Raw genomic sequence first — 16633 nt, forward strand, 5'->3', positions numbered from 1 at the left:
GAAGATAATAAGAGCTGCAGAACTGAACCGCTCAGGAACAATTTACTACAAGAGCGTGCAATTGATGGCTTATGCCGATGAGATCGACATCATCTTTACCATAAACCACGAAGTCTGTTCTGCATTTTCCAGGTTCGATAAGGAAGTAAAGCGAATGGGTCTGGTGGTAAACGAAGGCAAGACGAAGTATCTCCTGTCATCAAACAAACAGTCAGCTCATTCGCGCCTTGGCACCCACGTCACTGTTGACAGTTATAATTTCTAGAAAGTAGAGAATTTCGTTTTTGTTGGGAACCAACATTAACACCGATAATAATGTCAGCATGGAAATCCAACGCAGAATCGCTCTAGCCAACAAGTGCTACTTTGGACTGAGTAGGCAATTCAGGAGTAAAGTCCTCTCTCGACGTATGAAAACCACACTCCGTAAGTCAGCATGTGCTGGTATATAGCGCAGAAGCATGGACATTGACAACATTCGATGAGGCGGCTTTTGGAATATTCGAGATAAAGACTTTGCGGAAGATTTACGCGCCTTTACGCGTTGGCGACGGCGAGTACTGCAGACTATAGAACGATGAGCTGTATGAGCTTTACAGCTCTGAAAGTATTCATCTCGCAACCCGCTGGTGGTAGCAGAGGAGAGGGAGGCCCCCACTGCGATGGAGAGATCAGGTGGAGGAGGACTTGGCTTCATTTGGCGTTTCTAATTGGCGTCAGTTGGCACAGAAGAGAAACGACTGGCGTGCTTTGCTGAACTCGGCCAAAATTGCTTGGGCGGTTACAGCGCCAAATAAGAAGAAGAAGAATGTAGAATAACAATGTGGGTACCAAATGAAGGAGAGAATTCTGTGGATTAAAAATTTTTTTTGGTTAACGAGGACGAATTGCTATTGAAAATGCCCTTGTAATAATATCTTTATCGTTTTTTCGAGGAATTTAGCTATAAGCCTCAACATTTTCTTCCAACACTGATAGCGACATTTTTCACTATTTTCTTCGTTTTCGCCACCAAGACATTGAGTTCATTTTTTATATTGTATATCACAATTAACGGTATTTGTTATTGTTTTTTTTTTTTAATTAAGTTATTTAAATTAAGTAATTTTTAAGCAAAAAACAAAACCGACTTCAATTCTCGTATAAAAATTTAAGAGTACCGATAATTTCTTCGTGATTGAATGATCGGATCTAAACCAAATTAGTTGTGGACCACCTCTGAGGTACCACCTTCTCTTTAAAAAAAAAGACTTATAGAAATCGGCGACGAATTGATAACCTTCTCCTTTTTTGAAGTCGGTTAAAAATTAACATGAAGTGCTTTTAATAAATATGTAAATATGCAAAACACATTTTGGGGGAATTTCATGGAAAATAAGGGAATTTTTTCAGGAATTTCATGGAATTAGCCCTAAGAGATTTGGCATCCCTGCGCATGTGTTCGTAAATAAGAGAGCAGAGTCATCGTACAGTTCCATAAGTAAAGCAACTCTTCTTCTTACCGTTTTGCCTGGCAGGCTGTAGGTGTGTGTTTGGCAGGCTGTAGGTGTATTTTTGGTTAGTGGATTGGTCCTTTTGGTTCAGTGTGTTAGTGTATTTTGAATAAATTGTAATAGAAATAAAAGAAATTGTAATAGAAATGAAAGAAATTTTAAAAGACAAGAGCACATGCCAAAAAACCGGTGATCTCAGCTGTAGGCATTTTTTGGCAATCAGCTGATAGTGTTTTTACTTATGAAACTGTACGATGAGCAGAGTGCTGCTACCAGGGCTGCTAACTATAATTAGCTATGCAGTGCAAGTTTTTAATGAAAAATTATCTTCGCAAGAACAACCCCTCTCTTTGAAAATTTGCGACCAACTGAACGCTGACTAGAGCTGCATAACTATCGATAGTATCAATAGTTTCAATTTGTCACCACTATCGATGATTGGTGGTCACTATCGCGATACTATAGGCAATCTTTTCTCACCGATTTTTTTTATTCGATCATTGGATGCGAGTTATAAATCCTACTTAAAGAATTCATTATTGTTTGTGCGATCGTGCATGTAGGTATCTACAAACTATTATTACGTTTATGTGTAGGCAAATTCACGAAATCATTTCATGAATTTGGGCTAAAGTTGGCTGCAAAAACACAATATCATGAAATCAATTACACACGAAAACTAACCATGCATTTGGGCACCTTCGTGAAGTGGAAGTCCGGCAACGGCACGTTTAACAAACAGCTGTTTACTAGGGTTATGAAGTTTTTAGCTCAAAAGCATGCTGTGGTAGGGACACGAATTTCGATACGATACGATACCATATCGATACTTTTGGCATTCTTTACCGATATTTTTTACTCGATAGTTTTAAAGCGATATTTTTTGGAAGAAATTTTTTACTATAGTTGAGATACGGCGATTGTATTTTTTTATGAGAAGCTGGTTTTCTTGACAGAAATACAATTGGAGGTTTGCACACTTCTAGTCACTACACCACAGCGGCCTACATACGACACCAATGTTGAGAAATTTTTTTGGATTTTGGCATCGATATTTGGGATATCGAGTCTTTTTATTCCGATATTAATGGGTACCCGATATTTTTACAGCGATACTTTAAATGAGTACCATATCGATACTTTCCGTTCGATATCGTGTCCCTATGCAGTGGCATAACCATAACTTAAAACACTGGAAAAGTTACGTGGATTTGTTGTAATATTAATATTATTTTTGAATTCATGAAATGAAGAATTCGTGAATTCTGCCGCATAAACATAGTATATGTTAGACATTTGTTTCATAAACAGCAAATAAGCAACAACTTCCACAAAAAAATTTGCAAAAATTAACGATACTTCTAAGATCAACTTTATACAAAAATTTAACGGACTACAAAAGTGCATACTCGAATTTTTTCTAATAAATATAGTTAAGAACTCTACATTTTGATGCAACTTGTTCGAAATTTTCGAAATTTTTTTGAAACGTTTGAAATATGGACTTGCACGGTTTTTGTTAGATAACGAATAATAATAGTAATAATAAACATTAAATAAACAAAACCTGATTAGCTAAAACTTGTTGAAATATTTGTATTTATGTTTTTGCCGATGCGTTTATACTTTTTTATATTTTTGGCTGACAAAATCGAAGACCTTGATTACATACAACTGACTTTCTATTGAAATGAAATGAATTCATATGCATTGTTTTTGTCGTTTGAAATAACACTAAAATGGCGTTTAAAGCTAGCCTTCAAATTTTTTGTACTAATATTACCATGTACAATATAATTAGTGCCGTAGTAAGGATCTCATATTTTTCTCTTAAGATTATGCATTTCTTACCTATAGTGTCGATACTATCGAATGGTGATGCCCAAAACTATCGAAAATATCGAGAGGTCCAACTATCGATAGTTTTGCAGCTCTAACGCTGACAACGCAAAAGTAAATTACAAAACTGCTAATTTACGCGCATGCAAGTCGGCGTTCGGACTTACCTACAGTTGCATAATATCTACTGCTCGTTGTAGCGAGATTGAATGTTCTACTGCGGTTATTTAAAATCTCCTAGGGTTGATTTAAAGGTAGTTTTTGTATTTCTTTGTTTATTCAAGACGAAAAAGCATTTTTTACAACCACTTGAATTACTACAATTTTTGAAAAAATATAAATTTGTCGATATATATATTTTTAATCAGTTTCTGCAATACAACATTTAGTTATTTTTTTATATGCGTATTTGTATGTAAAATATATCTTGTTATTAGTATAAAATCTAAAATCTAAAATCTACTACTATAAAATTCGTATTGCTGCGTTTGATTTTTCAACTCACTGCAGTGTACGAATTTCTTCTCCTCCCAACCTTGGTGGTACACATTTGAATCAGTGTTGCCAGAAAATGTTTCAACTAAAATTCACATGTTTTATTTTTATAAATCACAAGTAGAAAGACTAGTAAATTCTTTAAATAAATCTCAAAAACAGAGACTGGTATATTGATTAGAAATTATTTTTGTTTAACAAAGGAAACGTCGTTATACGTAGCTAAGCTTTACATCAGAAGTCATGTTTGTATTATTTGAATACAAAAAAGATCAATTCCACACTTATGGCGTTTTCTTTTCTATTGAAAAAGTTTGCCTTCTTATACTGTAACATTTGCACTAGGTTACTTTTTGTGCTAAAAAATGGCTATATTAGTAGAAAGTATTGCACTTTTGCTTAGTCGGATGGCAATATTTTGAGAATTGAAATGAGCTGTGAAAGGGCTGAGGAAAAAAAGGCAACATTATTTCGAGGAAAGTAAACGCCATTCATTTATATCGAAAAAGCCGGTCCCTTTAATTTAATTTTAATTGAGTTTTTAACAATTACGTTCCGTTTTTAATGACCTGCACATGTCTAGTACAATTAGACACAATTATTAGCTTTGTTCCACACGAGCCCGCGGGTACCCGTGGGTGCCTAAAACAGCCCAGAAAGCGTTCCTCACGCTAGAAAAATGGGTAATAGAGAGCGAATACCTTCCACTTCTGGATCGTATTTAAATGTCTTCTTCTTCGTGCACGAAACAGCCTGGACTTATTTTCCGGGTAGAAATGTGCAAGAAGTTAATTTGAAATAACAGCCGTTGTTTGTTTACATCCGATAGCAAATTTTGTAAAATACAAAAATGGAAAATAGCATTAAGGTTCAGAAATGTAGGTACATATTAGCTATATAAGATAAATACATATAAAAATCATTGTTTTGAACTGATTTTTTGATTCCGGACACAAAAAGTAAGTTTTTGCGTTCCTCACGATCTGGGCACTTTTGGCACGGGTTGAGACATTTTTGACACTTGTGAGAGAGCAACTTATTTTTACGCTCTAATTACCGAAACAGTCCGGAAAGCGTGTGGAACAAACCTATTGTCTTCCAAGAGAGTTTTGCTTTATTTTGTTATTTGTTATTTTTAGTTTAAAATGAAACGAATAAAGAGCAGAATCCTCCTCATACATAGGCCAAGAATAGTAGCGCTGTGATACCATATGGAATACTAATCCCTTTCGATGTCATGAGTTTTACCGATGGTCTTATTTCTACCTGTGAGATCTCTGCCAAGCGGGCGTAATATTCTTCTATGATCCTGCAACTTCAACATTGCTCCGATGTACCATGTAAGCCAATAAAAGTCCTTATAAGGAAACTAAAGAGCACAGATGAGCGTTTTCAGTTATAGGAGTTATAGGAGGGCCGAGAATGAAAAGTTTTCCCTTAAATTGACTAAATTAGTCGTGTGATCTCTTAAATATCCTTCAAATGAAGCCATTGATATATCTACCGTGTTCCTTTTTTTACGGATGTGGTCGAATCTTTCCTTGTCAATTTGCCACTCTTACAATTTTCCTTAATATTTATGAACTGGTTTCTTTGAGTCTTACTGCTATACTAATGGCCGCCCCGAGCAATTTCGTCAATCGGAGGTAGGTGCAAGATCGCATTTAAGGTGTATGAGGGCGTCAGACAACACACTTAAACGAATCCTCCATTTANCTGGATCGTATTTAAATGTCTTCTTCTTCGTGCACGAAACAGCCTGGACTTATTTTCCGGGTAGAAATGTGCAAGAAGTTAATTTGAAATAACAGCCGTTGTTTGTTTACATCCGATAGCAAATTTTGTAAAATACAAAAATGGAAAATAGCATTAAGGTTCAGAAATGTAGGTACATATTAGCTATATAAGATAAATACATATAAAAATCATTGTTTTGAACTGATTTTTTGATTCCGGACACAAAAAGTAAGTTTTTGCGTTCCTCACGATCTGGGCACTTTTGGCACGGGTTGAGACATTTTTGACACTTGTGAGAGAGCAACTTATTTTTACGCTCTAATTACCGAAACAGTCCGGAAAGCGTGTGGAACAAACCTATTGTCTTCCAAGAGAGTTTTGCTTTATTTTGTTATTTGTTATTTTTAGTTTAAAATGAAACGAATAAAGAGCAGAATCCTCCTCATACATAGGCCAAGAATAGTAGCGCTGTGATACCATATGGAATACTAATCCCTTTCGATGTCATGAGTTTTACCGATGGTCTTATTTCTACCTGTGAGATCTCTGCCAAGCGGGCGTAATATTCTTCTATGATCCTGCAACTTCAACATTGCTCCGATGTACCATGTAAGCCAATAAAAGTCCTTATAAGGAAACTAAAGAGCACAGATGAGCGTTTTCAGTTATAGGAGTTATAGGAGGGCCGAGAATGAAAAGTTTTCCCTTAAATTGACTAAATTAGTCGTGTGATCTCTTAAATATCCTTCAAATGAAGCCATTGATATATCTACCGTGTTCCTTTTTTTACGGATGTGGTCGAATCTTTCCTTGTCAATTTGCCACTCTTACAATTTTCCTTAATATTTATGAACTGGTTTCTTTGAGTCTTACTGCTATACTAATGGCCGCCCCGAGCAATTTCGTCAATCGGAGGTAGGTGCAAGATCGCATTTAAGGTGTATGAGGGCGTCAGACAACACACTTAAACGAATCCTCCATTTAGCCATATGAAAAGTAAATTTGTCTAAGATGCATATAGGGCCAAAGCAGATCAAACCCCGTGTGGGTTTCTATATATTTCGGCTGCAGCGCAATCCATTAGGTCCCTTTTCTGCAAAACCACTGCTTGTCATGAAATTAATAAGCATTATGAATTNTTAAGGTTCAGAAATGTAGGTACATATTAGCTATATAAGATAAATACATATAAAAATCATTGTTTTGAACTGATTTTTTGATTCCGGACACAAAAAGTAAGTTTTTGCGTTCCTCACGATCTGGGCACTTTTGGCACGGGTTGAGACATTTTTGACACTTGTGAGAGAGCAACTTATTTTTACGCTCTAATTACCGAAACAGTCCGGAAAGCGTGTGGAACAAACCTATTGTCTTCCAAGAGAGTTTTGCTTTATTTTGTTATTTGTTATTTTTAGTTTAAAATGAAACGAATAAAGAGCAGAATCCTCCTCATACATAGGCCAAGAATAGTAGCGCTGTGATACCATATGGAATACTAATCCCTTTCGATGTCATGAGTTTTACCGATGGTCTTATTTCTACCTGTGAGATCTCTGCCAAGCGGGCGTAATATTCTTCTATGATCCTGCAACTTCAACATTGCTCCGATGTACCATGTAAGCCAATAAAAGTCCTTATAAGGAAACTAAAGAGCACAGATGAGCGTTTTCAGTTATAGGAGTTATAGGAGGGCCGAGAATGAAAAGTTTTCCCTTAAATTGACTAAATTAGTCGTGTGATCTCTTAAATATCCTTCAAATGAAGCCATTGATATATCTACCGTGTTCCTTTTTTTACGGATGTGGTCGAATCTTTCCTTGTCAATTTGCCACTCTTACAATTTTCCTTAATATTTATGAACTGGTTTCTTTGAGTCTTACTGCTATACTAATGGCCGCCCCGAGCAATTTCGTCAATCGGAGGTAGGTGCAAGATCGCATTTAAGGTGTATGAGGGCGTCAGACAACACACTTAAACGAATCCTCCATTTAGCCATATGAAAAGTAAATTTGTCTAAGATGCATATAGGGCCAAAGCAGATCAAACCCCGTGTGGGTTTCTATATATTTCGGCTGCAGCGCAATCCATTAGGTCCCTTTTCTGCAAAACCACTGCTTGTCATGAAATTAATAAGCATTATGAATTTCAATCAGATTTTATAAAATATAGCGGGGTCATTTTTAGGAAACGAATTGTTCTTCACACAGATAGCTCACTTTGCGAATTTGAACGAAATCGATTAGTAAATACAACTTTTATAAGTAACTCTACTCCAGCGCCACCAGCGTGTTGTCTAATGGGCTAAAATAGTGAAATGTACAGGTTTAAGTTAATAAAGTGGTAGCCGGGTTTTAAANGTTCTTCACACAGATAGCTCACTTTGCGAATTTGAACGAAATCGATTAGTAAATACAACTTTTATAAGTAACTCTACTCCAGCGCCACCAGCGTGTTGTCTAATGGGCTAAAATAGTGAAATGTACAGGTTTAAGTTAATAAAGTGGTAGCCGGGTTTTAAATAAAACACCTTCTCCTTTCGCTGCTCAAATTGGAATGTCCTCTTTTATTCTTTTCTTTTCACAAGATGGTGTCTTATAACTATATCTTAAGGTCTAGTTACACTATTCGTGTACTAAAAATATGCTAAAGGGACTATTACACTATTACAATGACTTACATGATTTATTAATCTATTACTTAAGCTAGCCTATACAACGCTACTACAGCTCGGCCATCCTGATGAATAGAATCACCTGATTCTGCTCAGCATATATATACGTGAGCTTATTGGGCTCCCCGAATCGACTAGGCATTAAAATTGCTACTGGATGTCGACTTCTTGTAGTTTTTGCAGCTCGCCGCAAAATGTCCGCGTTCGCCACACGCAAAGCACGTCCCGTATTCGCGCTTAGGCTTGCTGCACTCTTTTGCGATGTGGCCGGAGCAATTGCAGTTGTAGCACCTTAGCCGCTCTTCACCACTTTGTAAATTCGTTTTTGGTGCGGCTCGTCGCGGCAACTCGACAGTCCGAAATGCTCTAGTCACCTCACCAGCACTTTTAAAATTCTGAAGCTTGGCTTGTATCTGCAATTGTTTATGAGGAATGCCGTCTACGAGGTATTCAACAAATTCTTCGTCGCATAGGTTGAGGCCAGCGCTTAACAGCCGTTTCTCGTTAGCGTAGCTACTGAACTGTTCACCAAACTTCCAAATTCGCCTTTCAAATTTTCTACGTACATTGAGCAAGTTGTCTTTCTTTGCGAATATTGCCTCCATTTCTGCGAGGATTTCGCCAACAGTGCGCATAAACATCTTGTTGGAGTTGTACCACATCAGGGCTTCGCCTTTCATTTTGAGCCGTACGACTAAACTTAACGCCTCATCGCTGACTTGTAAAACTCGCTGAAAATGGAGCAACTGAGACCGCCACATGTCAAAATCCTCGCTTCCGTCATAGTCGGCCATAAGCTCTTTTATAGTCTCCAAACCAGGCTTAGCGTTGTCTGTTGCGACCGTCAATTTCGCTCCGCCTTGTTGTAACTCTAATTTTAGTTTAAGCAACTCTATCTCCTTTTCTAATAGACTTATTTTCGTACCATCGAATTCACGGGTGTTACTTGGGCCGCACCCTAGCTCACTTGTCACGCTAACAATTTCTTGCGAAAATTCGCGCCGCTCTACGCCACTGCCTCTAATCGCACCGTCGTTGCTATACGCACCGTCGTTGTTATGCGCACCATCGTTGTTAGACGCACCATCGTTGTTAGACGCACCATCGTTGTTAGACGTACCATCGTTGTTAGACGCACCATCGTTGTTAGACGCACCATCGTTATTCGCGCCGTTGCTATCATTTGTAAAATCGCCATCATCGTCGTTATTCGCTCCATCGTTGCCACGCTCACCATCGCCGTTATTCGCACCTTTGTCATTGGTTGATCCCTCGCCGTTATTCGCGTCGTTGCCGTTGTTTGGTCCATCGCCGCTATTCGCACCATTGCCAGTACCTTCGCCGTTATTTTTTTCTTTGGCTGTACCATTGCCTCCATCGATATTTGGTGGCACCGTAGCATTCGCGCCGCGTTTTTCTGGCACACTATCACCTCCAGGCACGTCAATGGCTCCTGGACACAAGCCCCGTGCTTCTGCCGACAGCTCGCTAAGTCGTGCAGCCAGCGACGCTTTTGCTCCACTAGCGTTGAGCCCCACTGCCGTGCACCACGCTTTTAATTGAAGTAGCGAGTACTTCTCCGCGTTAATTGTTTCCCGATTCATATTGAAATTTTAAAAGCTTTACGTTGGAAGGGTTCTGTGACCACTTCTGATGAAATGTACAGGTTTAAGTTAATAAAGTGGTAGCCGGGTTTTAAATAAAACACCTTCTCCTTTCGCTGCTCAAATTGGAATGTCCTCTTTTATTCTTTTCTTTTCACAAGATGGTGTCTTATAACTATATCTTAAGGTCTAGTTACACTATTCGTGTACTAAAAATATGCTAAAGGGACTATTACACTATTACAATGACTTACATGATTTATTAATCTATTACTTAAGCTAGCCTATACAACGCTACTACAATAGGAATGTGTATATGCAAGGCATAACCTCCGACCATTTCACTGGTTTTTGAGATTAGTCCGAACAACGAAAACGGCTATCATTTTATATATGTGTGCACATATATGTTTAGAATGAAAAAAATCATCATTTGCATTAACAAAATCGGTTCATAAATGGGGCTTTTATCGGGTCCATTTTTTGCAAATGCTTTTTTCATCATGCAAGTAGCTTATACTTGAACTTTCAACGAAATCGGTTCATAAATACGACTTTTATAAATAACTGGACTCCGGCGCCACGTAGCGGGTCTATTTTTTGCATTCGTATTTCTCATCATGGAGGTAGCACACGTTTTGAATTTGAACGAAATCGGTATATAAATACGACTTTTATAAATAACTCGACCCCAGCGAGTTTTCTGGTAGCCTATAATAGGAGCGCCACCTAGCGAGTTTTCTGGTAGCCTATAATAGGACCATATAAGCAAGGTATAACTTCTGAAAATTTGACTGAAATCTATGCAGTAGTTTTTGAGTTAACTCCGAACAACGAAAACGGCTATTATTTTACATACATCAAAAATTATGAAAATTCTGCGAAATTTCGCCAACATTATGGTATCCAGTTTTATAGTCTATTCAATTTTAGTATAATATGGTGCAAATTTGAAGCAGCAGGTCTTACCGTTGATTTTGGGTTTTTTTGTATGACGGTGTTACGCATTTTTTCCATATAAAGTATGTTCGACAATTTTTTGTATATGGAAAAAATGCGGAACACTGTCAATATTAATATAATCGAAAATCCACCGAATGTTCTAGTTACTTTAAATTTGCACTTTATTTTACTAAATTTTTAATTTTTAGAGATGCTGATTAAAAGGTTAAAATTTTTTCTTCCGCAAATTTTCACATTTTTGCATAATCAGGTGCGTAAAATGACTCTTTGGCAGATCAACCAGGATGAAGCACTTTTTGTTTCGTAGTATTTTCCATAACATCCCGCCATATTGTCTCTATCACTCGTGGCTAAAATACATTAAAAAGCCTTAAATTAGCAGAAAATCTAAGTCAATGCAGTTAGTGGATGAAGTTCAGTCATTTATTCACGTATTTTTTTTTTCATTTTTTAATAATAATTTTAATTATTAATAATTTTATCTTACATTTTAGTATAAAAATTTCGGTCCCTCTGCAACTCTGAAGTTAACGTGTCGTTTGCGCATCAAATTTNCATTTTTTAATAATAATTTTAATTATTAATAATTTTATCTTACATTTTAGTATAAAAATGTCGGTCCCTCTGCAACTCTGAAGTTAACGTGTCGTTTGCGCATCAAATTTGCCTCGTAAATTCACGGGGGCTCGTAAATAGAGCTCGATACAAATTTTGACAGATACAAATTTTGACAGTTCTTTTACGAGGCTCGTAAATTTACGAGGTTTACGAGGCTTTTACGAGTTTAAGGGAAGACCCCTATTGTATTGATACGTTTTGGAAGTCAGCTATTTTGAATAAATTGTAATAGAAATGGAAGAAATTGTAATAGCAATGAAAGAAATTGTAAAGTATAAGAGCAAATGCCAAAAAACAGGTGATCTCAGCTGTAGACATTTTTCGGCAATCAGCTGATAGTGTTTTTACTTAGGAAACTGTACGATGGTATAGGGTTAATACTAGGCGAATTCATATAAGGTGGTATCGATTCAACAAATACAACAATTACTTGTATTTTGTTTTTGCTTTTAGCTGGTGATTGTCAAATTTCAGCTATTCCTCTCCGAATGAAAGAGGGCGACAGAAAATGCAAACACTCTCACGTTTTCACTCACTCACTAGCAAAATATAAAATTTTGACAATCGAACGCTACAACACCACCTTATATAAATTCGCCTTGGGTTAAGAGTTGACCTTTCAGTTGCAGTTCAAAAGAGAGAAATGTCGAAATCACTTCTACCTTGTTATGCCAAAAGTGTATTCAACAAAGTGGGATTGAATTTGACATTGCTCCCGGAAGAACCATCCTATAAAGTCAAATTGAAAAATTTGTTTATGAATTTTGAATCGCTTGTTTATATCTTATGGCATAATAGTACCTTAAAGAGAGCCTACCTGAGTTGTCAATCACACCTTTTTTAATACAACTTGGTTATGCCTTGAGCAAAAGCAAATTATTTCATATCTCTTTTTCGCTTTTGCTGTTTCCTTTCGCTGATTGATTTTTGGTAGTCGCAGCTAAGCAATTGGAAATGCAAGCAATTTCAAACCCTAGAGAACATCAAGAAACACTTGATTGTCCATTGCAATTTTTCAAACCTAGATATAAATGGAATGAAAATGAAATCCTTAAATTGTACTAAGGTTTTTTGTTGTTTTTCGAGCATATTTGCAAGCATATTTACCAATGTTTACGTTCTTATCTAAGCGCTTGAAATAGCTTTTTTCTTGCTTACTTGTTTGGTTCCGGTAATTACACTAATTAATATTTTTTATTACCTTTACAGATGTTCACAACCACTACAACATAACAAAGGATATTAACGAACCTTTAGCTATTACTCACAGTGGGGAGAACTCTTCCTCTATTCCACCAAAGTCCCCGTTATTGGATATAAGCGAACCACTATCGGTGGCTGATACCACGGATTCACTTGATGTAGAAACGCATATTGATAAATTCGATGGTAATGAACAAAATGCGAAGACACAATCTTTGCTTTTGAAATCCACAATTGAAAACGAATCGTCTGTAATTACTACGAAAACCACAATACCAGTCAACAATGCGACGCTCCCAATTCAATTACCCACAACACTGGGTATGACACCCATAAACGGTACCTCTTTTCCAACTAACAAGTCCACATTACCTGCTTTTGAGTACATTTCGCCGACCAACCATTCTCTCAACATCGCAGATTTTCCTCTCATGGAGCTAAATAGAGTCGGTGTGTTTCCCGCTTTCTTACATAGACGCTCACGCGGAGAAAAGCGACCTATTCCCGAAGATCAAAAAGATGAGAAATATTATGAACGGCGTAAACGCAACAATGAGGCGGCAAAAAAATCCCGCGATGCGAGAAAAATACGAGAAGATCGCATTGCATTCAGGGCAGCAGTACTTGAACAAGAAAATTCGATCTTACGTGCTCAAGTCATGGCATTGCGCGACGAATTGCAAACTATTCGCCGTTTGATTAGTTCAAATACAACAGGGACAGCGACACCTATTTTAGGAACAAATACCAGAGGACTAATCGCGTTATAAAGCCGTAAATGGTATATATGTCTGTGAAATTGTAAATAATATATATGTACATGTACATAGTTTGTACATATACATATACATTAGTGTGGCCCTTATTTTTAAAAGTAAAAAAATGTTTAGCTCCCAATCTCTAATTTTGTTTGCATAGCTAAAAAATTGTACATATGTGCAAAATTTTGGAAGGATCGAACAAGTTTTTGACGACCCTCATCGACCTTGAAGTTTTCAGATATATTAAGTAGGTACGTAAGATCATCATCTAATGCCATACAATTTTTTATTACTGCACTCAGAAAAAAGGCAGCGAAATATATTTCTCTCAACACAAGATTTGGTAACTGTAACCAAATCGTGTAACTATACCCAAATCACGTGTTGAGAGAAACATTTTTAGTTGTAACTAAACTCTTTTTCTCAGTGCCCTTATACACTTAGTAATTAACTTTTCTTTATTCTTCATAAGTCACATATCCCCTTGCATATTTATTTCAAAATTAAGAAATCTACATTTCGGTCAGGTCTTCTTTAAAAAAAAAAAAAGAAAGTCTATTTATCGTGCCGCGGAATGTCCTATTCACATGTACAGGTAACTGTTAAATTGGTTATGTTCGATTTCGAACAAGGTAGGCTAGATTTTCAACTCAACTATAATATATTGTTACAAAATTTGCAAATTGTACTTACCATTACTATTATCTATTACCTACTTTTACCTAAGTATTACTTTGTATGAAAATTAATTACAAATTAATACTATTACTATTTACACAACTGGCCAATCCGAATTGCCAGATAATGTTTGTGATAAATACAACACTTCGGTTTGTGGGACAGCACCTTGTGACTCAGAAACACCAAAGAGATGATTATCGTGAATTGTTAGAGCTTAAGACAATCTTTCTTTGAGGTGTTCCAAAAAATGGAATNCCAGATAATGTTTGTGATAAATACAACACTTCGGTTTGTGGGACAGCACCTTGTGACTCAGAAACACCAAAGAGATGATTATCGTGAGTTGTTAGAGCTTAAGACAATCTTTCTTTGAGGTGTTCCAAAAAATGGAATATCTCTTCGGGTGCCGGGATCAATCAGTCATGCAAAGTGGATGGCGAAAGCTATTTATGCGCTAAAAATTTATCTATTTCGGGGTCAATTTAAATTGTCTAATAAGGAAAAAACTCATTTCTGATCCATATTTACGTTAAAGCATAGTATATGGCACTAAGAGCATTTCAATCACCTTTTCATGATTTTATGCTAATGCGTAAATTAATTAATTATACAAATTTTGACCGTAAAACAAGTGAAGCTTCTGCAAAAAGTTTGCTAACCACGTATGGTATCTTAGCCCAGAAATAGTTGCTCTTTCCTTATTCAACAATACCGTACCAACACCGGTAAATGCTGGTATGGTAAAAGCCATAACGGAAGCAGATGAAGGAGAGGAATTTCATGTAAAAAAATACATTCTACACTACACAGCTTTTAAGCCATTTTTTAAAATGAAGTTTTCTTCTTTAATAAGTCCTGCTACAAAATCATTTTTCAAGCGACTTTGTTTAAATACCGATTTTATGACAAAATACTCTTCAACATCAAGCAGTGATGCCAGTTACAAAAGTAATGCAGAAAAACTACAGAAGATTGTTGTTGTAAATGATGTTGCAGAAATAGGTCAAACTCATAAAGGAGCCAATATTCTAACAAAAAATTAAAGTGATAAACAATTTATTTTGCAGATTGTGGCCGAACATCGTAAGACATATCCAACAGCAGCTAAATCTAATTTAATGTAAGAATTATTATTATTGTTATTCATATTATTATTATTACTATTAGTGTATGAAAATACTGAAAATAAATCGATTTTTATATTATGCTGAATTAAATGTTACTCAGACGCACCTACAAAATGCATGTACAAACTTAAAGATCGATCCAATCTATCCAAAATTTTGTACAGATCAGTGGTTTAGGCACCCAAATCAAATTAGGGGTTGGGAGCACGAGATTTCTGACTTTTGAAATTGCCTTTATAGCTAAGGGCCACCCTAATATACATGTATACATACGTATGGGGTATTCTTCCTAAATGTTACCACCCCCTGCCTATTCTTCTTTTATCTTAAAAAACGTTTAAATATGTAACATACTTAAAAAAAAAAATCAAGCTTTCCAATGACGACCGTGGGCGTCATTTTCAAGGTGCTCTGAAAGTCAACATGGTTTCTTTACTTTGGAAACCCCATTTTTTATCTCGAATTCAGACCGGAAAACTCTACACTGAGATCAAATATCATATGAGGGGTCTATATAACACCCAAGGTCAATATTTTTTCACCCAACTATGATTAGTTAATCTTAAGCAATTTCTTAAAATATGTAAAATTCATACAAAAAATCAAACTTTCCGAATTCGAGCTGAAAAAATCGGGGTTGCCAATTAAAAAAAAAACCATGTTGACATTGAAATTTGCCTCTTAGCTTTGGAAAGCTTGACTTTTTGGGAATTTTACATATTCGTCTTTTCATTTTTAGTGGTAGAGGAAGAATATACCATATATTTATGATAAAAATGTTATTGTTAAAAATAAACCTCATTGCACTCATGTATGTAGTTTCAAATTCGTAGGAACCGTTTGTGGGGTTTTATGAAAATAATGTCATCGTTTCCGCGCAGGGCTTTAGAGCAAAGGTTTTTCTACATCGATCCGCTCTAGCCCTGTTCCGGTATTTTATTTTGCTCCGAGCTCCCCTCCAAATAAAACACTTAATTTATTTATTTAGTTACATACAGGGTTGCCACTTTGTAAATTATTACCAAATTTGGTAAAAAAAAAAATTGTTTGGTAAAAAGGCAAATTTTATAAAAGTATTTGTTTGAAAAACAACAAAATTTTTCGTTCCCGCTTTATTTTTCGTAGTAATCTTTATATTATAAATTACTTTCCAAAATTGTAGTCTACTTTATTGCATTAGTTTTCGAACGCTTTAATGCATACCTTTTTATACATTACATTACATGACATTAGATTACATTACAGTACATTAGACAGCGCCTTAGTTGTATGGAGAGATTTTTTTGTTAAACTATAAAATAGGGATGCAAAAAAAACATCGATGCATCGGAAACATCGATGTTTGCTATTCGATGTATCGAATAAAACCGATGTTTTGGACCTTTCGATATACATGGATATATCGATGTATTTTTTTCGATGCAACGACTTTTGTGTCCAA

General features: G+C 36.1%; 1 protein-coding gene across 1 annotated transcript in view; it reads left to right on the forward strand.

Annotated features, from left to right (window-relative positions):
• Positions 1 to 13957, forward strand: part of LOC108360404 (transcription factor VBP) — a gene marked incomplete at its 5' end in the record, with an annotated part of 40805 nt that extends 26848 nt beyond the window's left edge. Inside the window, one exon of the mRNA XM_017612665.1 lies at positions 12630 to 13957. Coding sequence (XP_017468154.1) covers positions 12630 to 13393 — 764 coding nt within the window. The remainder of the gene's footprint in view (positions 1 to 12629) is intronic.
• Between the last annotated feature and the right edge of the window lie 2676 nt (positions 13958 to 16633).

This window comes from Rhagoletis zephyria, unplaced genomic scaffold (genome assembly GCF_001687245.7).
Source record: "Rhagoletis zephyria isolate East Lansing unplaced genomic scaffold, Rhagoletis_zephyria_1.1 Rzeph_scaffold_00565, whole genome shotgun sequence".
NCBI lineage: Eukaryota > Metazoa > Arthropoda > Insecta > Diptera > Tephritidae > Rhagoletis > Rhagoletis zephyria.